Source organism: Theropithecus gelada, chromosome 16 (genome assembly GCF_003255815.1).
Source record: "Theropithecus gelada isolate Dixy chromosome 16, Tgel_1.0, whole genome shotgun sequence".
NCBI lineage: Eukaryota > Metazoa > Chordata > Mammalia > Primates > Cercopithecidae > Theropithecus > Theropithecus gelada.
The window spans coordinates 41148235-41173250 of record NC_037684.1 but is presented as its reverse complement, the minus strand read 5'-3'; the positions used below and the strand labels follow the sequence as shown (position 1 = coordinate 41173250).

Genomic DNA, 25016 nt, shown 5'->3' with positions numbered 1-25016 from the left:
TCCTCCAAAATACAGGGGATGAGAAATTGCTTCAACTGTTTAACAAGAAAATCAATTCAAAAGGCAGAAGACAGGACCTTTGAGGGCTTACATAATCTTGTTTTTGTACCCTCAATGCCTAGTATGTAGCTGGCACACAGTAGGTGCTTAGTAAATGCTAACTAAAGGAATTCATTAATGAGTCTTGATACCAATAGGCTGTACTGTTTCCTTTCCTTGGATTGGTCTATGTTGTCAGGGTTTATTGATCTTGGCATACTTGACATTTTGGAACTGGATAATTCTCTGTTGTGGTGCATTTTGGATTCTTTTCTTTTTTCTTTTCTTTTTCTTTCCTTTTCTTTTGCTTTTTTTTTTTTTTTTAGACGGAGTTTCGCTCTTGTTGCCCAGGCTGGAGTGCAATGGTGCGATCTCAGCTCACCGCAACCTCTGCCTCCCAGGTTCAAGCAATTCTCCTGCTTCAGCCTCCCTAGTAGCTGGAATTACAGGCATGTGCCACCACACCCGGCTAATTTTGTATTTTTTGTAGAGACGGGGTTTCTCCATGTTGGTCAGGCTGGTCTCGAACTCCCGACCTTAGGTGATCCACCCACCTCGGCCTCCCAAAGTGCCGGGATTACAGGCATGAGCCACTGCGCCCGGCTCTTCTTTCTTTTCTTTTCTTTATTTTTTAGGGACAGAGTCTCGCTCTGTTTCCCAGTCTGGAGTGCAGTGGCATGATTATGGCTCACTGTAGCCGCAAATGTCTGGGCTCAAGTGATCCCCTCATCTCAGCTTCCTGAGTAGCTAGGACTATAGGCACAGGCTACCATGCCCAGCGAATTTATTTTTATTTTTATTTTTTTTTGTAGAAATAGGGTCTTGCTGTGTGGCCCAGGCTGGTCTTGAAATCCTGGCCTCAAGTGATCCTCCCGCCTCAGCCTCCCCGAAAGTGCTGGGATTACAGGTGTGAGCCATTGCACCTGGCCCATTTTGGATGTTCAGCAGCCTCCCTCCCTGACCTCTACCCACTAGATTCATGACATGCCCTACCCAGTTTCGACAATCAAAAATGTCTCCAGATATTGCCAGATGCCCCTGGGGGACAAATTTGCCCATAGTTGAGAACCTCTGGGCTAGAGACTCCTTTGCTTTTCATTACATAAATCAACGAAGATTTTAAAAAGGAAGCACACACACACAAAACCCTCTACTTCTACTTCCTCGACTAGGAAAGACATTCCTTTTTCTTTCTCTTCCTTTGCCCTGGAGGTATGTCTGAAGATTGAGAAGCTGCACACACCCTACACATTTGTGTCTAGGGGAGACTGCTGCAGGTGGCAGCCCCCAGGAGGCCAACATAGATGCCATTTTCTTTGATCACTCCCCATCTCATGATGGAAGCCAGACCTCATGAACGACTGCAGTGAATGGAGGAGAAAGAGTACTGGACTTGAACTTGACGGCGAGCCAACATCAAAGGCCTCTGGGTTAGATCTCTCCCAGCATGGCTTTCAGAGATTCTCCAGCCTGGACTAGTCCTGCAGGCTAGAAGTTGAGGTTTGTTCTTGCACCCCAAAACTGCCAACTCAGCCTTGCGGGTATGGCTGCACTGCCTGTGGCCTCTGCAGGCACGCTCTGACTTATCGTGTAGAATTCCTCATTCCTCCGCTGGGATCTTCACCTTGAAATCTTGGCAGAGCATCAAGGAGCTGGGATGAAAATCTTGGCAGTAGCAAGACGCTATGTATCAGCTGCATAACCAGTCCAACCTGCTCAGCTTTTGGCTTCACCCCTTTTCCTGCTTTGGTGTTGATGATGATCATTTTCCACGTGACACGGTGCAAACAGCTTTATGATGCTTATGGGCAGGCAGGGCCTCAGTGGTCTCTGTGACTAATGGAGGGCCTCTGCCTGAAAAAAATCACACTAATTTCCCCCTCCCCCACAATAGAGCACTGCCCTGCAGAGTCCATTAATGACGATGAGAACAAACTTGAAGCTAAGAGTTCTTTGAGAACTGAAGTTCAGGCCTTAATAGGAAACAGCAGCACTGCAAACCTGAGAATAAGGAAAGCACTGAGCTGGGCTATCAGCTGATCCTGAATCCCCAAAGCATGCTTCTGAATCCCTGGCTAGTGGTGACGGCACGAGGGCCATCGGGCAGAGGGCACCCACTGGAAAATTCCAAGCTCTGGTCACCTTCATGAGAGAGGCAGTCTTGATTGTGTGGCTCGAAGGTTTCCAGGGAGAAATGGAAAAAGAAAGGAAAGTGCTTTCATCCCCTCCTTTGGCCTGGATGGCCATGTGTGTGTGACAGTAGCTGGGTGGAGAGGAGCAACCCAGATAACCCTGGTCTGGATTCATCAGCATCAAAAAAATCCAGGAACAGATTCAGCCCATCGGCATCCGGCTTCCTCACATAAAGAACGTTTCTATTTAGGACGCTGACATCGTCAACTTACAAAGATGGATGGGAAGAAAAGGCCCATGAAGCTGGATGCCTCCGATTAAAAAAAAAAAAAAAGGAACTCTGATTCACAACTGCTTGCTTAATGGCAACGAATTCATTTTCTTTGATAGCGCTTGCTCTGAAATTGTCACTGCTGGAAGAAAAAAAGCAAAGTCCCTTGCCTTCACTCATTCATTCAGCAACCATTGAGTGAGTGCTTGCTAAGCACTGGTGCTGTAGCAGCGGCTGGGGAACAGCCAGCTCTTGTCTTTGCAGAGCTCATGCCATAGCGATGAGCTAGCACAATCTAGCATGATCTAGAAGCTATGGACCAGAACTTCGCTGCGTCCAGACCAGCAGTGGTGGGGGAGCGACATGCCCAGGAAAACTCAGACAGGGGGAGTCCTGTGTGAGCTGAACTCTAAAGGAGGGCCAGTGAGGGGTTTTAAGCACAGAACAAGGTCAGATTTCATTTTAGAAGGAAACTCCTGCGGTGGGGTGGAGGGTGTTAATTATTTACAGTGTGCCAGTTAGACATTTCTGTCTGTTTGGAAATGGTTTGCCTTCTGAATCTGTTGTTCCTCTTACTCCCAGTCCCTGGCATGTTTACCGTAGACACAACCACCAAAACAGCCCAGGAAACTCACCCCTCTTCCTTCGGGTGGATTCAGACTGCAGTCTGTGTTCTGGCCTGTTGAAGATGGTGGGGCTGGGGTCACAAGGGAGTCGCCCCTGGGGGAATGTTTTTTCTAAGATTTTATTGCAGGCTCCCAGTGGTACCTGTAGCCCTTTGTGATCCGGCTGCCAGGTCCATGGAGGAGGAATTCCACCTGTTACAGAGGCCAGCAGATCCCCTGGGAGGTCACACAATGGATGATGAGTGTGCAGGGCTCAGCCCTATGGGCCCCCTTCTCCCACATCCATTCAGTAACCCTAAGACTCTAGGACAGGCCAGGGGTGGCTCTGAGCATCAAAGCTGAATCCAGAGTTCCATCCATCTTCAATCACCTCTTCCTGTAGAACAAGGTTTCCCAGCCTTGGCACTATGGACATTTGGAGCCAGATAATTCTTTTTTTTTTTTTTTTGAGATGGGGTCTCGCACTGTTGCCTGGGCTGGAGTGCAGTGGTGCAATCTTGGCCTCCCAGGTTCAAGTGATTCTCCTGCCTCAGCCTCCAGAGTAGCTGGGATTATAGGCACCTACCACCATGCCCAGCTAATTTTTTGTATTTTTAGTAGAAACGAGGTTTCACCATGTTGGCCAGGCTGGTCTTGAACTCCTGACCTTGTGATTCGTCCGTCTCAGCCTCCCAAAGTGCTGAGATTACAGGTATGAGCCACCGCATCCGGCTGGAGTCAGATAATTCTTTGTTGTGAGGGGCTGTCTGTGCTGTAGAGGATTTTAGCAGCATCCCTGGCCTCTACACTCTAGATACCAGTAGCCCTCCTATGTTTTGACAACTGAGAATGTCTACAGGCATTGCCAAGCATCCTCGTGAGGCAACAATCGCCCCCAGTGGAGAACTGTTCTAGCGGACAGTTTTCCATTCTCTTCCTACTCGATCTCTTGGCAGCATTCAGCACCTCTGGTCACTCTCTTCCTCTTGAAACTTACATTCCTTGGTGCATTTCCCTTGTTTTCGTCCTAACTTTCTGACCAATTCTTTTAGATGCCTGATTCTTTTAGATTTGACCTGATCGCCAGCTGCTGCCATCCTTGAAGGCTTGGACTTGAACCCCTTTCCCATTTATACTTCATGCTTTCTTCCTCTCATCCATCCCCAGGATTTTTAAATCTCCTGTTCGCCAAATACTCTCGAGTTTGTCTCCAGCCCAGATCTCTCGCCTAAGCTCCAGACTCATTTCTGTTTGTGTTAGCTGCCTCACTGACATCACAAAATCCACGCTTCTTTCTCCAATGTACACCTCTCTTCTCATCTTCCCATTTCAGTAAGCAGCACCCCCATCTATCAGTCGCTCAAGCTAGAATCCTTAAGGCCATCCCAACTTCTCCTTCAACCTCATCCCCACATCCAATCCATAAGCAATCCCTGCCAATTCATCCTCATCTTCAAAACATACATCAAAACCATCTGCTCCTCTCCATCTCTGCCGCCAGCCCTCTAGCGCAAGCCACGATAGCACCTAAGTAACTGATAACATAAATAATGATAGTGACCTTGGTGGTCTCCTGACTCTGCTCTTCTCTAGTCCATTCTCCATCCAGAACAATCTTTTAAAAGTATAATTTAGATCCTATGACACCTCAACTTCATTTATTTATTTATTTATTTATTTGTTTATGTATTTATTTTTTTGAGACCGAGTCTCTGTTGCCCAGGCTGGATTGCAGTGGTGTGATCTCGGCTCACTGTAACCTCTGCCTCCTGGGTTCCCGAGTAGCTGGGACTTCAAGCGATTCTCCTGCCTCAGTCTTTCGAGTAGCTGGGACTACAGGCGCATGCCACCAAGCCCAGGCAAGTTTTGTATTTTTAGTAGAGTTGGGGTTTCATTCTGCTGGTCAGGCTGGTCTCAAACTCCTGACCTCAGGTGATCTGCCTGCCTTGGCCTCCCAAAATGCTGGGATTACAGGTGTGAGCCACTGCGCCCGACCTGAACTGTCATTTTTTCCATAGCATATCTCCTGATCCTATCCTCTTAAATGCAGTTTCCTCATCACAGTCTCTCCCTGTACCTGCCTTCCTGCACTTGTGACTCTGAACTCCATATGTATCTGTGTGACTATTTCTCTACTCTTCACCAAATACTCTCTGCATGGTATTTGCTAGATTAGAAGTGTCCTGAGGGGAGGGACCCTAGGTATCTCTTTGGCTCATTGCTGCTGTGTCCTTTTTTTTTTTTTTTTTTTTTGAGACAGTTTCTCACTCGGTTGCGATCTCAGCTCGTCAAAGCCTCCGCTTCCTGGGTTCAAGCAATTCTCGTACGTCAGCCTCCCGAGTAGCTGACCACCCTGCCAGCTAATTTTTGTATTTTTAGTAGAGTTTTCGCCATGTTGACCAGGCTGGTCTCAAACTCCTAAACTCAAGTGATCCGCCTGCCTTGGCCTCCCAAAGTGCTGGGATTACAGGTGTTAGCCGCCATGCCCAGACATCCTCATCTTAACATTGTACGTGACACTCAGTGAGGGCTCCATAAATATTTATTGGATGAATAATTACTGGACTCTTTACCACTCATCTTGGCCAAACTGCATCCAGGGAAGAATACTTTAGGACCCAGGGAAAGAGGTATGGACGTGCCCATGAGCGACTCTGTGAAGCATGAGGGAAAAGCTCCTCGAATGTCTATGTGAATGAAAGGAAGCTTTCTAGTGGAGGTTCTTTGGGGGCACAGAGCACAGGGAAATGAGTCAGGCACGTTGACTAGAAATGAGACTTGATTTCTTCATTAAAATTCTATATTTGTATCAAGACTTCCTACTGAATCAGGAGGGAACTCCCTGAAGTCCAGGCAGAGCCACGCCAAAGCACACTGGGAGGAAAAGCTGAAATTAGTTCAGAGTTTTCTGGCACCCCTGCTTTCCTGGAAGGCCCCAAAGAGGCTGGGAGGTCCAGGTAGGACAGCAGCCCAGGGGGGCCCGAGGTGTCACAGGAGTGCTTTGCACAATGCTCTGGACATCATCAGACTCCATTAAGCACTGGCAGACTTGACATGAAACTACAGGATTTCCACGGAGTCAGACAAGGGGAAGGTCAATGGTGCCCTGTTTATTTCCCTCTTCAGCGGTTCCACAGTTACGCAGAGAGCATTTAACTTTGTTTATCTTAAAATGCATAGGTGTGGTTGGCCGCAGAGCACAATGAAAGTTGATGATGTTAAAACGCTCACCCTTTGGGTGGAGATGAGCAACACAGAGTGATCCACATCAGCCTCTCCCCATCCCTTTCAGGGACAGCAGCTGAAGACACGTGCCTGCAATTAAGCAGCCAAGCATTTGCTAAGATCAGGTAAGACTTTCATACCGAAACGAATGCCAAAATGTGGAGGCAAAAGAAATCCGAACCACGCTGGGAGCCTGGTTTACTTGTGTAACGACAGAATTCATTTTGAACAAGTTTATTTATTGTGTCTCCCATCAGCCTTAATGACTCTGGGAGAAGAGTTTCAAGGTCCACGTGTTACGGTTCGAGGACGAGTCTGGGGCCCTGATTCCAAACATATTGGGATTGGTGGCATGTCGCTAACCAACAAAAATAGCCCTGCATCTGCTGTCATTGCAGGGCTAGGATGTTATATACAAGTGGGTCACCCAAGTTCCATCAGCAGCCATTAATAAAATACTAATGGGATATAAATGGTGACTCGCACAAACCATATAGCAGGAAGGTAGAACTAAGGCAAAAGATGGATCCTGGTAGGTTGAAAACCAGAGAGAAAGAAGTTCTCTGAAATTTATTCTCAGCCAAGAACAAAGGAGATGCCCTCACTAAGGTGCTTGCTGTTTTGAGAGAAAGGAGCTGTGCTGGAATGAGCTATCAAAGTTTTCAAGGATTGATTCAGATACAGATAAAACACAGGTGGCTCATGCCTGTAATCCCAGCCCTTTGGGAGGCCGAGGTGGGCGGATCATTTGAGGTCAGAAGTTGGAGACCAACCTCGCCAAAAGGGTGAAACCCCATCTCTACTAAAAATACAAAAATTAGCCAGGTATGGTAGCGGGCGCCTGTAATCCCAGATACTCAGGAGACCGAGGCAGAAGAATTGTTTGAACCTGGGAGGCAGACATCACAGTGAGATCACACCACTGCACTCCAGCCTGGGCGAGACTCCATCTCAAAAAAAAAAAAAAAAAAAGCATGAGATTGGGGAGACTGCCTGTTGTGTTTCAGGGAGGCCAGTGTGTTGGATGGCCCAGCCCTACGGATACTGACGTTGCCAAAAAATGACGGCAGAGTTGGGAGACAGGAAAACTAAGTGGAAATTGAGTAACGGCCAGGACCAATGATGGTCCCTGAAGAGTTAGGGACTTAATTTTGAGACTCGCAAAAAGAACCAGAAAGACATGAAAACAAATTGAATCCACACAACGAGAGATGGCATCCTCCCAAGTTAGGAGGCACTTAAGAAATAGTTGCGGAATGAATGAATGAATGAATGAATGAATCTCTTCCACATCTCATCCCAAATGTCGCTTACCTCAGATTCTTTGTAGTAGCGCTCTGGAATTTCATCGCAGGCGATATCAATAAAGCAAACTTCTCTCTCCAGGTCTTTGGCTTCATTGTCGAAAATCTGAAAAAGCAGAGCAACATATCAAAGGTTAGTGATAGCAGGTGTTACCCTCCAAAGTGCCTGAGGCAGAGTAACCCCCACACAGAGCATCTTCACACGTCCCAGTGCCCCCGGCTAGTGCTTTCACCAGCCTCAGAATGCGCAAGAATCATAGAAAGCTTTGATTCATGGCTTCGGTTTTGTCACATCAGAGGCAGGTGTAGCATCAATCACTGCTTGGTGAGAGGTAGAAGAAAAACTGGGCTGTTTTTAGAAGTTCAAGAGTGAGGAAATGAATCCCTTCCAAAAAAATCTCTTCCCAAATTGAAGTCTGCTGATTTTTGGCAGTTCACCTGAACAGGAGGAGTAAAGAGGTTGGAAAGGGTCTGGCTAAATTTGTGTCAAAAAGCAGGGATATAGGCCAAGAGTTAGAAAGAGTATATTTTTTAAAATTAAAATGATATATATATGTTAAAAATATATATTATATATTTTTATATATATTTAGTTTCACAAATAATACATGCTCATTGCAGAAAATATAGATAAGCAAAAAAAAAAAAAAAAGAAAATAAACCACAATCTCATTACCCAGGGGAAACATAGCTGATTTTTCTTGATCATTTAAGAGCACAATTTCCCTTGCACATATAAAGGTAACAAGGTAAAGCTTGGCAAGACACTGAGATAGTTTCCTGCCAATCTGACCTAGGTCCCACTGGCCCAGAATGCATATCACTTGCAAAATAATAATAATAATAATAATAATAATACTAATACTAATAATAACACAGCCGCGATATGTAGATATAAATGTCGGCCTGGGCACGGTGGTTCACGCCTGTAATCCCAACGCTTTGGGAGGCCGAGGCGGGTGGATCACTTGAGGTCAGGAGTTTGAGACCAGCTTGGCCAACATGGTGAAACCTTGTCTCTACCAAAAATACAAAAATTAGCTGGGCATAGTGGTGCATGCCTGTAATCCCAGCTACTTGGGAGGCTGAGGCAGGAAAATCACTTGAACCCGGGAGGCAGAGGTTGCAGTGAGCTGAGATTGTGTCATTGCACTCCAGCCTGGGCGACAGAGTGAGACTGTCTCAAAAAAAGAAAAAAAAAAAATAAGTTCTTCTAGTTCTTCTCATTGTCATCTTTCTGGTCTAAAGGGATCATCATCCTTCTGCAGGATGACAAACAGCTTTCTTTTTTTGAGACAGAGTCTCAAGGCTGGAGTGTAGTGGTAGGATCTCGGCTCACTGCAACCTCCACCTCCTGGGTTCAAGCGATTCTTCTGACCCAGCCTCCTGAGTAGCTGGGATGACAGGTGCCCATCACCAAGCCCGGCCAATTTTTGTATTTTTAGTAGAGACGAGGTTTCACCATCTTGGCCAGGCTAGTCTCGAACTCCTGACCTCAAGTGATCCATCCACCTTGGCCTCCCAAAGTGCTGGGATTACAGGCGTGAGCCACCATGCCCGGCCAACAGATTTAAGTTTGGACAACCACTTCATTCTTAGAGGAAGTCTTAACTGTAACCGCATCTCACTGTTTAGCTCATTCCTGGAGGGAATCTCCAGTTAACACTAATTACATCTGACTCTTCAGGAGAGAATGCAGTATTTTGGAAGAACAGGGTGGTTGATACCCAAGAACACTGTCCTAACCCAAATTTGGTGCCTATTAATAACACAGTCTCCCACAAGAGGGCATCTGAAGGGTTCTGTATAGGCTCAACTTGTCTTGGTTGGATTCTCAAGTTACTTGAAATGATTAGTCCTTTCTAAATGCTTTCTGAATAATATTTGTGTTGAAATTATCCTCCAAGTCTGCTGGTGGTTCTTCTCTTCTTGCCTATTCTCTTCTAAATATTTGGAGACTAGACTCTTCAGATTTGTCCAAGGAGATTAACTCCCCAGTCTGACCCGAGGTGGCCACTGACTTCTCCTTCAAGTCAGAGAAAGACTGGTTCTTGAGTGAACTCTGATTCTTTCCACGGCTACTTGAAGTCAAGTGCCTCAGGACACTCCTAAAGCATTTGGGAGGGACAAGTGGACTGCCTCGAAATGAAACAGACAGTGGAGAAACAAGTTCAAGTTCAAGTGGAGAAATAAGTTGTGAAATAAAATACTGGGTCTCACACTGTTTGCAAGAGCCAGTCCCCCTGCTCCTTCTTTTTGCAAATCTCTTTTAAGTGTGAGCTAAGAGAGACAAGTGCCTCGTTAAGAAGACACACAGAGGCCGGGCACGGTGGCTCACACCTGTAAGCCCAGCACTTCAGGAGGCTGAAGCAGGGGTGGGGGTGGGGGAATCACTTGAGGTTGGGAGTTCAACACCAGCCTGGCCAACATGATGAGATGGTGAAACCCCATCCCTACTAAAAATAAAAAAAATTAGCCGGGCGTATTGTCATGCGCCTGTAATCCCAGCTACTTGGGAGCCTGAGGCAGAAGAATCCCTTGAACCTGGGAGGTGGACATTGCAATGAGTGGAGATTGTGCCACTGCACTCCAGCCTGGTCGACAGAGTGAGACTCTGTCTCAAAAACAACAACAACAAAAACCACACACACACACACAGAATACCCCAGAGGGAAATGAGCTTCCAGAGAGTAAATTACAAAAGTAATTAAAAAGGTTTGACATTTATTGGTAGTAAAATCTATAGGACTCAAAGAAAGGGAACTAAGCAGGGATGAAGGGGGGCATGATAGGTTGTGTAGCTTTCCCTGATTTAATTCAAACATTTTATTGACCCCCCATTGCACCCATTGCAGTTTCATAGTATTGCCTCAGTTCCAAAGTCGCCCTTATGCCTCTGCTCTGAGATCATGGACTGGACCCTGTAAGCATTTCTCCTTTACAGTGAGCCTCATCAGTAGGGGGCCCTGGAAGGCAACTGCAAGAGGAAGGGGATTTCTCCTTCAGATCTGGATGTTGCTGGGCTGCAGAGTCTGTCTGTGGGGACTTTCGGTCAGGCTCTGCCCCAGCTGCATGCCTAGAGTGCACAGTTGCTCAGTGACCTTGCAGCCCTAGCCTGGGTCCAGTAACCACTTCACGGTGGCCCTCCTGCTGCAGGCACTGCATGCTGCAGGCCTTGCACTGGCAGCGTGCCTGACTCTCTTCACACACACACCTGTCCAGCAACCTCCTCAGGCCTGCACCCCAGAGGGCGCTCTGCTCCTCAACCACTGCGAACCAGCCCTGGCTCAGGTCAACCTCGTGAACTTCCCCGCCATCCTGTGGGCTACAACCACACCTTCTCCAATGAAGTCTGAACCCCAGCCATGCAGAGGGGCCCCTTCCAACTTTGTCCTTCCTGGGTATTCTCTCTCAGCCTTAGGGTACCCTGTGGAATTCCCTTTACATCCTTATAGTTGCTCCTATCAGAGATCAATAATTCCTTCTATTACATTTCTCCTATTCAAATTACTGTGTGGTTTCTGTCTCCTGATTGGGCCCTGACTGATATACCCATTGCATACAAAGTGCTGCCCTGGGCTTGAGGGACTACAAAGATAGCCCTTGAGAGGTTATCATCTAGTAGGAGAGACAGACTGGGGAGCTATTACCAAAAATACAAGGCAGAATAGAGTATGTGCTGCAAAAGAAAGAAAATAATAGGCTGTCAGCTGGGTGCAGTGGCTCACACCTGTAATCCCAGCACTTAGGGAGGCCAAGGCAGGTAGATTGCTTGAGGTCAGGAGTTTGAGACCAGCCTGGTCAACATGGTGAAACCCCAGCCGGGCATGGTGGCACATGCCTGTGAACCCCGCTACTCGGGAGGCTGAGGCATGAGAATCGCCTGAACTCGGGAGGCAGAGGTTGCAGTGGGCCGAGATTGTGCCACTGCACTCCAGCCTGGGCAACACAGTGAGACTCCATCTCACTGTGGAGAGTTACCACACTAATTTTTGTATTTTTAGTAGAGATGGGGTTTTACCACGTTGGCCAGGCTGGTCTAGAACTCTTGACCTCAGGTGATCCACCCACCTCGGCCTCCCAAAGTGCTGGGATTACAGGCGAGTTTCAATTTCTAATAAATAATGAATCTCCCAGTGATTAGAGATTAAGAGATGCTCATAGGCGCTCAATAATTGCCTGGTGAACTAATGGAAGACATTAGCTTCTACCTTCCAAAGAGGACTCTATGGCAGGAATATTGCTTACTCATTGATCTTAGTTTTTTTTTTTTTTTCCTACGAGTCTGAGATCCTATTTCCTTGGCTGTAAGCACCCTAATTTCCCACAATTGCCGCCATAGGGTTCAGCGCAGGGTGACAACCTACTATGGGCTGACGGGTCCTACTTTGGCAATCAGGAGAGCTGAGTTTAAATTCAGTTATCTGGCCGGGCATGGTGGGCTCACACCTGTAATCCCAGTATTTTGAGAGGCCAGGTGGGCAGATCACCTGAGGTCAGGAGTTCAAGACCAGCCTGGCCAACATGGTGAAACTCCATCTCTACGAAAAATGGGTTTCAGGGATTCTGGGAGATATCCTGGAATTTGGGAAGGTGTATTTTTCTGGAAAGAGAGTTTGACCACTTTCATCTGATCATCAAAGAGATCTGTGGCCCTAAGGAGACTGAGATCAAGTGACCCAGGTGACCATTAACATTCCTTCCAGTTAAAAAGCCTGTGGTGTTAAGAGTGGCCTCTGCGTCCTATTAGTCTCCTCCATCTTGCTCCTTGGCTTGTTCCTTCTCTGTCCTATCATCCCATAGTCAGCCAATGTGGGTGGTACTCAGAGGGGCTGCCACGGAGCAGTGGGAAGTGGCAACAGTCCTGATGTGGTATAATCAGAGAGCATGGACAAGGTAAAACGGTCTCATCTTCACATTCAGTTCAGGGCAGGAGCCAGAATTAAGCCAACACCGTTAAAAACAAGCAGAGGCTTCACCGGGCCCTAAAGGAAAAGACTCAGTCACAGCAATGATTCATTTGGGCTCCCCAATGGTGGCAGGTGCAGCTGCCAGAGCTCTGGTCCAACTCCCGGCTCTTGGAGGTGGAGAAAGAGATCTGCTGAGGTTGCGTTAGGATGCGAATGCCTTTTGTTGTTGCACCAAGCCAAAGCTTTACAGGCATGTACCTGACACTGGAGTGTTGTGACCTTCATGGTCTCATTTGCCCTTGGGCTGAACTTGTCTCCTGAGATGGGACCTGGGTGTGGCAGGTCACGAAGGTACTTTTCCTGTATCACCTATAATAATGTTCCCCTCTTTGGCTATTTATCAGAGACAGGGAGAAGGAAAAGTGTTTATCCTCTTTCCCTTCTACTGTCTACCCACAAATCATCTGCAGTGGGTTTGTGTGTCAATCTGGTTGACTCTCCTGGCCACCCCCGCCATACACACACTAGAGAGTGAATGCTCAGTAGGAAACATTCCTTTAAATATGAACCTAGAAATGCTACATGGGGAAGGCAAATCTGAATAATTACCATCTTATAGATTCCCAAATTAAAAGGGAGTAATTTTCTCTGTTTTGTAAAGTATTAAGAATAATAAGTATCAAGTGTCTTACACATCTTCATATACTTTGACCTAGTAAGCTTACGTTTTGAGAATTTATCTTAAGAAAAGAATGTTGGTGGCCAGGCATGGTGGCTCACACCTGTAATCCCAGCACTTTTGGGAGGCCAAGGCAGGTGGATCAGTTGAGGTCAGGAGTTTTGAGACCAGCCTGGGCAACATGGCAAAACCCAGTCTCTACTAAAAAATACAAAAATTAGCTGGGCATATTGATGGGTGCCTGTAGTCCAGCTACTCAAGAGCTGACACAAGAGAATCGCTTAAACCCAGGCAGAGGTTGCAGTGAGCCAAGATGGCACGAGAGTGAGACTCTGTATAAAATAATAATAATAAAAACCAGAAAGAAAGAAAAGAATCTTGGCAAGGCACAGTGGCTCACACCTGTAATCCCAGAACTTTGTGAAGCTAAGATGGGAGGATGGCTTGAGCCCAGGAGTTTGAGATCAACCTAGACAACATAGTGATACCTTGTCTCTACAAATAATTTAAAAATTAGCTGGGTGTGGTGGCATGGATCTGTGGTCTCAGCTACTCAGGAGGCTGAGGTGGGAGGATTGCTTGAGCCTAGGCAGTGGAGGCTGCAAGGAGCCATGATTGTGCCATTGCATTCCAGCCCGGGTGACAGAGGAAAAAAAAAAAAGAAAGAAGAAAGAAAGAAAGAAGAAGAAAAAAAGAAAATAATCTTAAAGGAAAAGACTTATGCACAAAGATTTTTATTGCAATATTATTATAATGTCAAGACAAAAAAGATTGAAAAAAGAAGAAAACAGCTTAAATATCCTACTATAGGAGAATTGCCAAAGAAATTAAGGTAAATCCATTTCATGAACTAGTACGTGCTGTGTGGTCATAATAGAGAAGGGAGAGGTACACTGGTAAGTATGGAATGTGTCTTATCAGCCTAGATTTCTCTTTGAACAGAGGTGTTTTTCTAAAATTTGTAATTGCTCTTGCTTCATTTCTAGATTTGTTTCTAGATTTTGTGATTTCTCTTGATACAATCCATCACGATCACTATGTAGGGTGGCTCTTCATAAATCCATAATTTTGGGAATCATGAATTCTGCAGCTCTTTTCTCTACAACAGAAACTTTGACGGTTTAAGATCCAAGCTTAGATGAAAAATGTCTGTACTTTCTGCACAATTTTTCTGTATACCTAAACTGCTCTAGAAAATAAAATCTCGGGTGGGTGTGTTGACTCATGCCTGTAATCCCAGCACTTTGGGAGGCCAAGGCAGGTGGATCACCTGAGGTCAGGAGTTTGAGACCAGCCTGGTCAACATGATGAAACCCCGTCTCTACAAAAATACAAAAATTAGCTGGGCGTGGTGGCGCATGCCTGTAGTCCCAGCTGCTCGAGAGGCTGAGTGAGGCAGGAGTATTATTTGAACCCGGGAGGTGGAGGTTGCAGTGAGCCGAGATCACGCCACTGTACTACAGCAGGGCAACAGAGTGAGACTCCATCTCAGAAGAAAAAAAAAGAAAAGAAAATCTATTATCCTCTAAAAATTGAGGGGCTGGGCAGGCGGGGGGGGGGAAGGTGCAAGCCTAGTAGCTGTGTAGATTTTTATCTTCCTGCCATCTGTACAAGCTACTGAGGATATAAGGTAGAGGTGGCTGATTAGGAGGGATTTTGAGAAAAGTCTACCAGTCATCTTGTTTTATGCTTCAGATACGATTAAAGAGACAGAGAAACCTAGCCAAACCATGTTCCTCTCTACTATAACTTTATTTTTTGGCTTTTGGGAGCTCGCTGGGGGAAGTAATTCAGGAAGACATGCCAACAAAGTACAGGTTCAGCCAGCAGGAACGCCGGAAACAGAATTCATGTTTTAACAATGCTGTCCTACTCATACTCTGCATTGGCAAAGTGGCTACTGGTTTGGTGGAGGGAGGGGATACTGGTTGCTAGTTAATACTTTAAGCATACGGGTCTAATGTTGGTCCATGGTTTATTATTATTATTATTATTATTATTGTTATTATTTTAAGACGGAGTCTTGCTCTGTCACCCAGGCTGGAATGCATTGGCATGACTGCAACCTCTGCCTCCTGGGTTCAAGTGATTCTCCTGCCTCAGCCTCCCAAGTAGCTGGGACTACAGGCATGCGCTACCATGCCTGGCTAATTTGTGTATTTTTAGTAGAGATGGGGTTTCACCATGTTGGCCTGGTCTCAAACTTCTGACCTCAGGTGATCCAACCGCCTCGGCCTCCCAAAGTGCTGGAATTAACTGCACCTGGCCAGTTCATGGTTTATTGATTATTATCTAATAGCAGCATATTCAGTTGGGGAGATCCTGAAAAGAACTAATGGCTGTTAAAAAAAAACAAAAAAAAGTCCAGGTTACCAATGATGAAAACCATCTCTACTGGTCATCTCACTGAGAACATTATCCCAGCTACACAATTCAGTTGTGACTGTTTCATAAATATATACATGACTATTTATGAATATATATATGAATATACAATCCAACCCAAGAGTATTTCAACTTGTCTTCCACATGGTCATTAAGATAGGAATAAAAACCATACTCTTCATGGGTCTATTCAAAACCATTTTCTTTTCTTTTTTTAAATATTAAGTTGGTGCAAAAGTAATCATGGTTTTTGCAAATAGATACAGGGTCTTGCTACATTGCCCAGGTGCATCACAAACTTCTGAGCTAAAGTGATCCTCCTGGCCGGGCCCGGTGGCTCACGCCTGTAATCCCAGCCCTTTGGGAGGCCGAGGTGGGCGGATCACAAGGTCAGGAGATCAAGACCACGGTGAAACCCCATCTCTAAAAATACAAAAAATTAGCCGGGCACGGTGGCGGGCGCCTGTAGTCCCAGCTACTCAGGAGGCTGAGGCAGGAGAATGGCGTGAACCCGGGAGGCGGAGCTTGCAGTGAGCCGAGATCGCGCCACTGCACTCCAGCCTGGGCGACAGAGGAAGACTCCCTCTCAAAAAAAATAAATAAATAAAAAAAATAAAGTGATCCTCCTGCCATGGCCTCCCAAAGTGTTAGGATTACAGGTGTGAGCCACTGCACCTGGCCTCAGAACCATTTTTGGCCTCTATTATTTTTTCTGTTTTGCAGAATAGAGAGTTGGGTAACTGTTATTTGTTCTTTTTTTTTTTTTTGAGACGGAGTCTTGCTCTGTCACCCAGGCTGGAGTGCAGTGGCCAGATCTCAGCTCACTGCAAGCTCCGCCTCCCGGATTTATGCCATTCTCCTGCCTCAGCCTCCAGAGTAGCTGGGACTACAGGCGCCCGCCACCTTGCCCGGCTAGTTTTTTTTGTATTTTTTAGTAGAGACGGGGTTTCACCGTGTTAGCCAGGATAGTCTCGATCTCCTGACCTCGTGATCCGCCCGTCTCGGCCTCCCAAAATGCTGGGATTACAGGCTTACGCCACCGCGCCCAGCTGTTGTTAGTTCTTAAGATAGAATTACTGTACTTAAGGACAGCATTCTAGAGAGGAAGAGGCTGAATGCCCACCACTCAATGAATCGGCAAATATTGGTTAAGCACCTACTGTGTGTTCAACACTGTGCCTTGGAAAAATATGTAAGAGAAGGTCCATTCTCAAGGAGGCTATGATTTTGTGAAGACTAGATTTAATACACAGTTTAATCAACATTATATAACATATAATCTATATATTACTGAAGTACTAAAATATATGTTTCAGGCCAGCTGCAGTGGCTTGTAACTATAATCCAAACACTTTGGGAGGCCGAGGTGGGCAGATCACTTGAGATCAGGAGTTTGAGACCAGTCTGGCTAACATGGTGAAACCCTGTCTCTACAAAAAACACAAAAATTAGCCAGGTGTGGCAGCACACGCCTATAGTCCCAGCTACTCGGGAGGCTGAGGCAGGAGAATCGCTTGAACCTGGGAGGCAGAGGTTGCAGTGAGCTGAGATCGTGCCACTGCACTCCAGCCGGGGCGACAGAGTGAAACTTTGTCTCAAAATAAAATAAATAAAATAAAATAAAATAAAATAAAATAAGATGTGCTTCAGACAAGTACTCTAGTAGTCCAAATTCAGCAAGGAGGGAACTCAGTACATGTCCATAGTGGTTGGGGTCCAAGATGATTATTTGGCCAGCAGGGGTGATAGAAGAGACCGGCCGAGTGGTGTTGTGAAGAAAGAATCCAATCCCACATCGTGCCTGCAGTGTGGTCCAGAGACACCAGGCCAGGGATGTAGCTCAGGGCTGCTGACGTTTCCATCTGGGGGCCCCAGAGAACTGCCTGCTGGTGCGGGCTCTAGGGCAGTGATGACCCCAGAGCCACTCCTGTACTGACCTTGGTCTTGGAATGGAATTGAAACCCCATCTCGTAATACAGTGCGCGGTAAACTGCTTTTATTTAATCCCCATCAAACGTTCCACTTGCCACGGGATTTCGGGGGTATTAAGGCTGAGTAAAGGAAACTCATTTACCAGAGTTAGGCCGGATCGTCTTAGCTGCTGGGTAAACTTCAGTGCTTCTCTGGAGAACCCTTTCTGGTGGACAATATCATTAGGCCTTTGGTGCAGAGGGGAAAATCGTTTTTCCAGAGCCAGCAGGGAGTTGGAAAGCAAACTGAAGGCAAAAGTTTCAGGCCTGAGAGTGTCTGAGAAAATCCTGTCCCCAGTGAAGTGGTGACGAGCCTACGCAGCAGGGATAGAGAAGGGTGAGGGGCTGGAAGGGGAGCTCCAGAGAACACCTCTGTGGATCTCCGTGAGACTGGCTCACTGTGCCCTTCTGTTTTCCTCACACCGTCCCGTGTCTTTTGAGTGACAGCTCAGTTACCCTCCAGTGTACTGGGTCTGAGTTTTAAAGGGCTCTAAGGCCAGGTGCAGTGGCTCACGCCTGTAAGCCCAGGACTTTGGGAGGCACAGGCAGGAGGATCGCTTATGTGCAGGAGTTTGAGACCGGCCAGGGCAACATAGTGGGACCCCATCGCTAAAAAAAATTTTAAAAATTAGCCAGGTGTGGTGGCAAGCATCTATGATCTCAGCTACTTGGGAGGCTGAGGCAGGAGGACCTTTTGAGCCCGGAAGGTTAAGGCTGCAGTGAGCTGTGACACAGCCACTGCACTCCAGCCTGGAAGACCAAGTGAGACCCTGTTTCCAAAAACAGCAACAAAAACAAACAAATAAAGGGCTTGAAACAGAGGAGAGGAAAAGGGAGGCTAAGAGACTGAGAAGTAATTTTCAGAAGGCTGTCTTTGGGCCTTGGCGACACTTCCAGGCTGTTTAGTTACGGGATTTTAGGAAGGAGGGTGAGTGCATGAGGACATGGTCAAGCTCTCAGGGGTGTGAGCTGGCGATGTGAGGACTCCTCTGAGGCTAAGAGTGGCTCACCGCTGCAGACAAGCTGGGTGAAATATTGACATCCACCCACAAGCCTGCAGGTGGCACTGGGGGCAGATGGCACTGCAGATGGCCCTGGGTGGGGGTGGGGGGTGAGCTGGGAGCGGGGAGGGGAGGGGAAAGCTCTCAGAGGAGCACCTGATGGTGGAAAAGCTTTGATCAGAGATGAAGGTGGGCTGGAGTAAGGCGGCTGCCCTCAGCATCGTCTGCGGGCGCTGTGCATTGTCCTTGGGTCCCCGGCAGTAAGCGAGGACGCTGGCACACGCGGGGTTGGCTAGGGCTCTGGACAGGGATGTTGAGCCCCTAGTGGAGTGATTGGCAGTAGAGTGAGAATGCCTGTGGGGGTCCTCTTGGGGGGCCAAGAAGCACAAGTAGAAAAGAGCCTCTGGATGTTGGGCCACCTTGAGGGAGCCGATGAAAAAACGTGGGTATTCATGGTGTCAGGAAAGGAGGCTTGCTTGATTCTTCTCCTAGTCACTGAATAATGTTTCTCTCCATTAAATCGAACTACTTAAACTTCCAGATAGAACTCTTTGTCAAGAAGGCTGGCAAGATACAAGTTTAGGGAAATTCAGCATCATGGTCATCCCCAGTTTGAGCACACAGAAGTGGTGGACTCCTAAACTGTTCACTCTGACCCCGTCATGAACATGCCTGTTAGAAGGCATAAAGCATATCCTCTAGGGTTCGTTTCTTTTCTTTCTCTTTAAAAAAGTTTCTCAGGAACTATATGTTTTTTTTTTTTTTTTTTGAGACAGAGTCTCACTCTGTCGCCCAGGCTGGAGTGCAGTGGCACAATCTCGGCTCACTGCAAGCTCTGCCTCCCGGGTTCACGCCATTCTCCTGCCTCAGCCTCCTGAGTAACTTGGACAACAAGCGCCTGCCACCACGCCAGGCTAATTTTTTGCATTTTTAGTAGAGATGGGGTTTCACCATGTTAGCCAGGATGATCTCAATCTCCTCACCTCATGATCTGCCCGTCTTGGCCTCCCAAAGTGCTGGGATTACAGGTGTGAGCCACCGCACCTGGCCCATGTTTTTATTTTTATTTTTTTCTGAGATGGAATTTTATTCTGTCACCCAGGCTGGAGTGTAGTGGCATGATCTTGGCTCACTGCAACCTCCACCACCCAGGTTCAAGTGATTCTCCTGCCTCGGCCTCCTGAGTAGCGGGGATTACAGGCACCCGCCACCACACCCAGCTAAGTTTTGTATTTTTAGTAGAGCCGGGGTTTCACCATGTTGGCCAGGCTGGTCTCGACTCCCGACCTCAGGTGATCCACCTGCCTCAGCCTCCCAAAGTGCTGGGAGTACAGGCGTGAACCACTGCACTCAGCCAGGAACTAGATGTTTTTAGTTTGAAAAACGCAGTCAAATACAAGGAAGAAATTGGCAACCACCCATAAAAGTTATACATATCTTTTTTTTTTTTTTGAGACAGAATCTCACTCTGTCACCCAGGCTGGAGTACAGTGGCATGATCTTGACTCACTGTTACCCTTTGCCTCCCGGGTTCAAGCAATTCTCCTGCCTCAGCCTCTCGAGTAGCTGGGATGATAGGCATGTGCTACCACAGCCAGCTAATTTTTGTAGTTTTAGTAGAGAAGGGGTTTTGCCTTGTTGGCCAGGCTGGTCTCGAACTCCTGACCTTGGGTGATTCACCTGCCTCAGCCTCCCAAAGTGTTGGGATTACAGGCTTGAGTCACTATGCCTAGCCAGGAACTAGATGTTTTTAATTCGAAAAATGCAGTCAAATACAAGGAAGAAACTGGCAGCCACCCATAAAAGTTATACATATCTTTTTTTTTTTTTTTTTTTTTTTTGAGACAGTCTTGCTTTGTCACCCAGGCTGGAGTGGTGGCACGATCTCAGCTCACTGCAACCTCTGCCTCTTGGGCTCAAGTGATTCTCGTGCCTCAGTCTCCCTAGTAGCTGGGATCACAGGGGTGCACCATCACACCCAGCTAATTTTTGTATTTTTAGTAGAGATAGGGTTTCACCATGTTGGCCAGGCTGGTCTCGAACTCCTGACCTTAAGTGATCCACCCGCCTTGGTCTCCCAAAGTGCTGGGATTACAAGTGTGAGCCACTGCACCCGGCCAGGTTTTCATTTTCAAAGGGTCAATACTCAGGAGTAGGACGGCTGGGTTGTATGGTGTACTGATGCTCCTCTATAGGCAGAGGCATCAATATACTCCTGTAATAAGTTGAAGAGTATCCCCCCGAATCTCATGTCTCCCAGGAACCTCAGAATGTGACCTTGCTTGGAAATAGGGTCTTTGCAGATGTAATTAGTTAAGGATCTTGAGATGAAGTCATCCTGGATGTAGGGTGGCTCCTAAATCTGACGACTGGTGTCCTTACGTAAAGAGGAGAGAACACAGATATGATTAAGGCACAGGGCAGTTCACACAGGGGGAAGAAAGTCATGTAAAGAGGGAGGCAGAGATTGGAGTGTTGCAGCCACGAACCAAGAAACGCCTGGAGCCACTAGAGGCTGGAAGAGGCAAGGAGGGATCATCCCCCAGAGCCTGACCTTGATCTCAGACTTCTGGCCTCCAGAACTGCAAGAGAATCAATTTCTGTTGTCTCAAGCCACCCAGTTTGTGGTGATTTGTTTTGGCGGCTCTGGGAAACGATTACAACTCTCTGGCTTTATTTTGTTTGTTTGTTTTGAGACAGAGTCTTGCTCTGTCACCCAGGCTGGAGTGGTGCAATCTCGGCTTACTGTAAACTTTGCTCCCGGGTTCAAGTGATTCTCCTGCCTCAGCCTCCCAAGTAGCTGGGTTACAGGCGTGCACCACTATGCCTGGCTAATGTTTATATTTTTAGTAGAGGCAGGGTCTCACTCTGTTGGCCAGGCTAGTCTCAAATTCCTGACCTCAAGTGATCCACCCACCTCGGCCTCCCAAAGTGCCTGGGATTACAGGCGTGAGCCACTGCGCCCGGCCAACTCTCTGGCTTTTAAAGGACCTCTTTCTTCCATTCTCCAGATTAAGACTGTCCCTGTAGCCAGAAAAGCTGGCCTTCTCTGAGGCCTCACCGTCCCAAATATTCATGAATGAAGGCAGCTAGGCTTTTTTTTTTGGTTCTCTGTTATTAAATGTGTGCAGGCAGAGGGAAGGGTGAGAACACTCAAAAAGAATGTATTAAATGTGGCTTTCAGACCAGCCAGTGGTGGACATTTGCCCTTTTTTTTTCTCTGCCCAAAGGTCACAGAAAATTCAAAACAACAGATAAAAACCTGTCAACAACAATACACTGGAGAGAAAGAAGGACAGGAATAACTTTGGGCATGGCTCATCTGCGAAGTTTAACATAAAAAGCTGCTGACGAACGCACCAGGGGAAAACGAGAACAGTAAGATGAAAAAGCAGAGGCTGCCTGGGAAAGTGGTGAGGCAGAGATCTAAGGGTAAAAAGGATAACAAAGTGGATAGGAGTCCACAGTGGGGTCCCTTTGAGGGAAAGGACACGTTTATTCCAGGGTTTGTGTCTAAAAAGAGCATCAGCAAACCGGTGGAAGGTTAAGAACCATTTTGTGCCACGATCTGAAGCCCCACATATGGTAAACCCTGGCTCATCTGGGTGAAATAAAGGGTGAGGAAGAAGATTCAAGAGGCAGTCATCAGAGTGATACAGTGACCCAAGAGGAAAAGACGCTGTTTGGAAAAACAACGTTCTAATCAGGTGCTCTAGGTCATGGTAACTCATTAAGAGGACAGAGACCCGGGGCGCGGTGGCTCACGCCTGTAACCCCAGCACTTTGGGAGGCCAAGGCTGGTGGATCACCTCAGGTCAGGAGTTCGAGAGCAGCATAGCCAACATGGTAAAACCCATTTTGTACTAAAAATACAAAAATTTGCTGGGCGTGATAGTGCACGCCTGTAATCCCAGGTACCCGGGAGGCTGAGGCAGAAGAATCGCTTGAACCCGGGAGGCTGAGGCTGCAGTGAGCTGAGATCGTGCCATTGCACTCCAGCCTGGGTGACAAGAGTGAAACTCCATCTCAAAAAACGAAAAACAAACAAAACAGAGGACAGAAAAGTACAGAAAAGCACTAAAGTACATGCGGAAGGATCACAAATGCTATGACTCAATTCATTTACTAAAAAGGCTGTCAGGGCACAAAATCACTTCTAAGCTACAGTTCCCAGGGCAGCTGCAGCAAGGGCCCTTTCACGAGCTTGGTCTAATTTCGGTGCCAATTAGCCTCAGTCCGAATTCTCCTCTGGGCTGCAGCCTCCCTTGGACACACAGACGGTCTCATGAGTCTAGGCCAACACTTCACGTGTGCACGTGTAGATACTGGCACCAGCGATGCACAACGGTTTCCCCGAAGTATGATCAATAATGCCTCCTAAAATAAGCCTCAGAAGCTGAGCTTAAAAATAGTTCCAATTTCTCCCCGTTCCTTATTTCAATTCACAGGGTGGTCTCTGGGAACTAGAACTGCTGGTTTTCTCTACAATTGACAAATCGATATTGAACCTGGAGACACTCACAGGCCAGCCTTTCACAGCCTCAGCGTTTGGTGTGTGCCATGTGGAGGTGAATTTGATCCTCATCCTTCTCAGAACAATGAATTATTTGCACAAAGAGGCAGGGTTCCTGACACAGCCACTACACTAGCTCAGCCTCAAGAGAAGAGAATGAAATACTGAGACAGATGGCTGGCTACAGCTCATGCGGTAGGGTGGCCACACAGGGTGTCCAAAGACGAGGAGGCCAGCAGCTCTGCTCTCAGAGTTCCCTCCTCTTGTTCACCAAGCAAGCGCCCCGAGGTACTTTGGGGCTTGTGTCTCCTCCCAGCTCATTCCTGGTGAGCCTCTCTGGGCAAAAACAATAGAATGGGCACCAGCCCAAAAACACTTAAGAATCATGATAGATTGCATCTACTGTCAGAAAAAGCAAAAGAAAGGAACAAATTGTTATATGTTCCTGGTAGGCTGTGTTTGGTTTGGTTTTCGAGGCTATGTGGATTGACTGTAATAACCTTCCAAGGTGAACTACGCAAGGCCTCCTGGCTGAGCTCCACGGGCCCCCACTCCCCAGGGCAGCTGCCCAGAAGCCTCCAGAAGGAACCCTCCAGGCACGGGTAAAACAGGCTTGGGCTAGCAGGTGGGGAGGGCTTGGCTTCCAGAGCCCGTCCCAGGGTTGTGGGAGAATTAGGTCTGAGGCCCCTGGATGGGCCTGTTGTGTCTATTTTTCGCCAGTGTGGAGAAACCTGCCACCTCATCCTTGCCTTCACAGACCAGCTCTCACATACACTCTCGTGAATCAGTTCTGGCTGTGATGTCATTAAAAACTTTTTTTTTTTTTTTAAGTAGAGACGGAGTCCCACTATATTCCCCAGGCTGCTCTCGAACTCCTGGGCTCAAGCTGTCCTCCTGCCTCAACTTCCCAAAGTCCTAGGATTACGGGCGTGAGCCATTGAGCCCGGGCTGTGATGTCTTTTAAAATTTATTTTCATTTATTTTATTTATTTATTTTTGAGACGGAGTCTCACTCTGTCGCCCAGGCTGGAGTGCAGTGGTGCAATCTTGGCTCACTCCAGCCTCCGTTTCCCAGGTTCAAGCGATTCTCCTCCCTCAGCCTCCCGAGTAGCTGGGACTACAGCCGTGAGCCACCACACCTGGCTAATTTTTGTATTCTTAGTAGAGACGGGGTTTCACTATGTTGCTCAGGCTGGTCTTGAACTCATGAGCTCAAGCAGTCTCCCCACCTTGGCCTCCCAAAGTGCTGGGATTATAGGTATGAGCCACCGCGCCCGGTCAATTTTTTTAAATAACATTTTCTTTTCTCCTTTTTTCTTATCACAATCATACTAGTTCTTTATTTTGGAAATAATAAAGAATCTTTATTCTGGAATCTCATCTGTGATTCCATAATAGTCAGTTCGTCCCTCACTGGGTGGTAGAGAAGATCTGAGGACATAAAGTAGGGAAAGCCCACTTCATTTTGATCTGGCCTGGGAAGTGCCTTGCCAGCGACAGATGTTAGTATCACCAAGGAAGGGAAAGCACCCACAAGCCTAGCGCTGTTTTTTCTTTTCTTTTTTTTTTTTTTTTTTGAGACAGGGTCTTGCTCTGTTGCTCAGACTGGAGTGCAGTGGCACAATCATGGCTCACTGTAGCCTCAACCTCCCTAGGCTCAGGTGATCCTCCCAGCTTGGTCTCCCGAGTTGCTGGGAATACAGGCTATTATTATTATTATTATTTTTGAGATAGGGTTTTGCCATGTTGCCCAGACTGGTTTCGAACTCCTGGGTTCAAGTGATCCTCCCACAATGACCTCCTAAATTAGTACTCCTTTTTTTTTTTTTTTTTTTTTTTGAGACAGAGTCTCACTCTGTTGCCCAGGCTGGAGTGCAGTGGTGCCATCTCAGCTCACTGCAACCTCAGCCTCTTGGGTTCAAGCAATTCTCCTGCCTCACTCAGCCTCCTGAGCAGCTGGGATTACAGGCCCATGCCACCA

At 47.1% G+C, this 25016-nt stretch overlaps 1 protein-coding gene across 3 annotated transcripts in view; it reads right to left on the bottom strand.

Moving 5' to 3' along the window:
* The window catches only part of PITPNC1 (phosphatidylinositol transfer protein cytoplasmic 1), a 317395-nt gene that overhangs the window by 56763 nt on the left and 235616 nt on the right, over window positions 1-25016 (bottom strand). For all 3 annotated transcript variants that reach the window (XM_025362466.1, XM_025362464.1, XM_025362465.1), the window contains one exon: window positions 7588-7683. In XM_025362466.1, the coding sequence (XP_025218251.1) occupies window positions 7588-7683 (96 nt within the window). The remainder of the gene's footprint in view (window positions 1-7587; window positions 7684-25016) is intronic.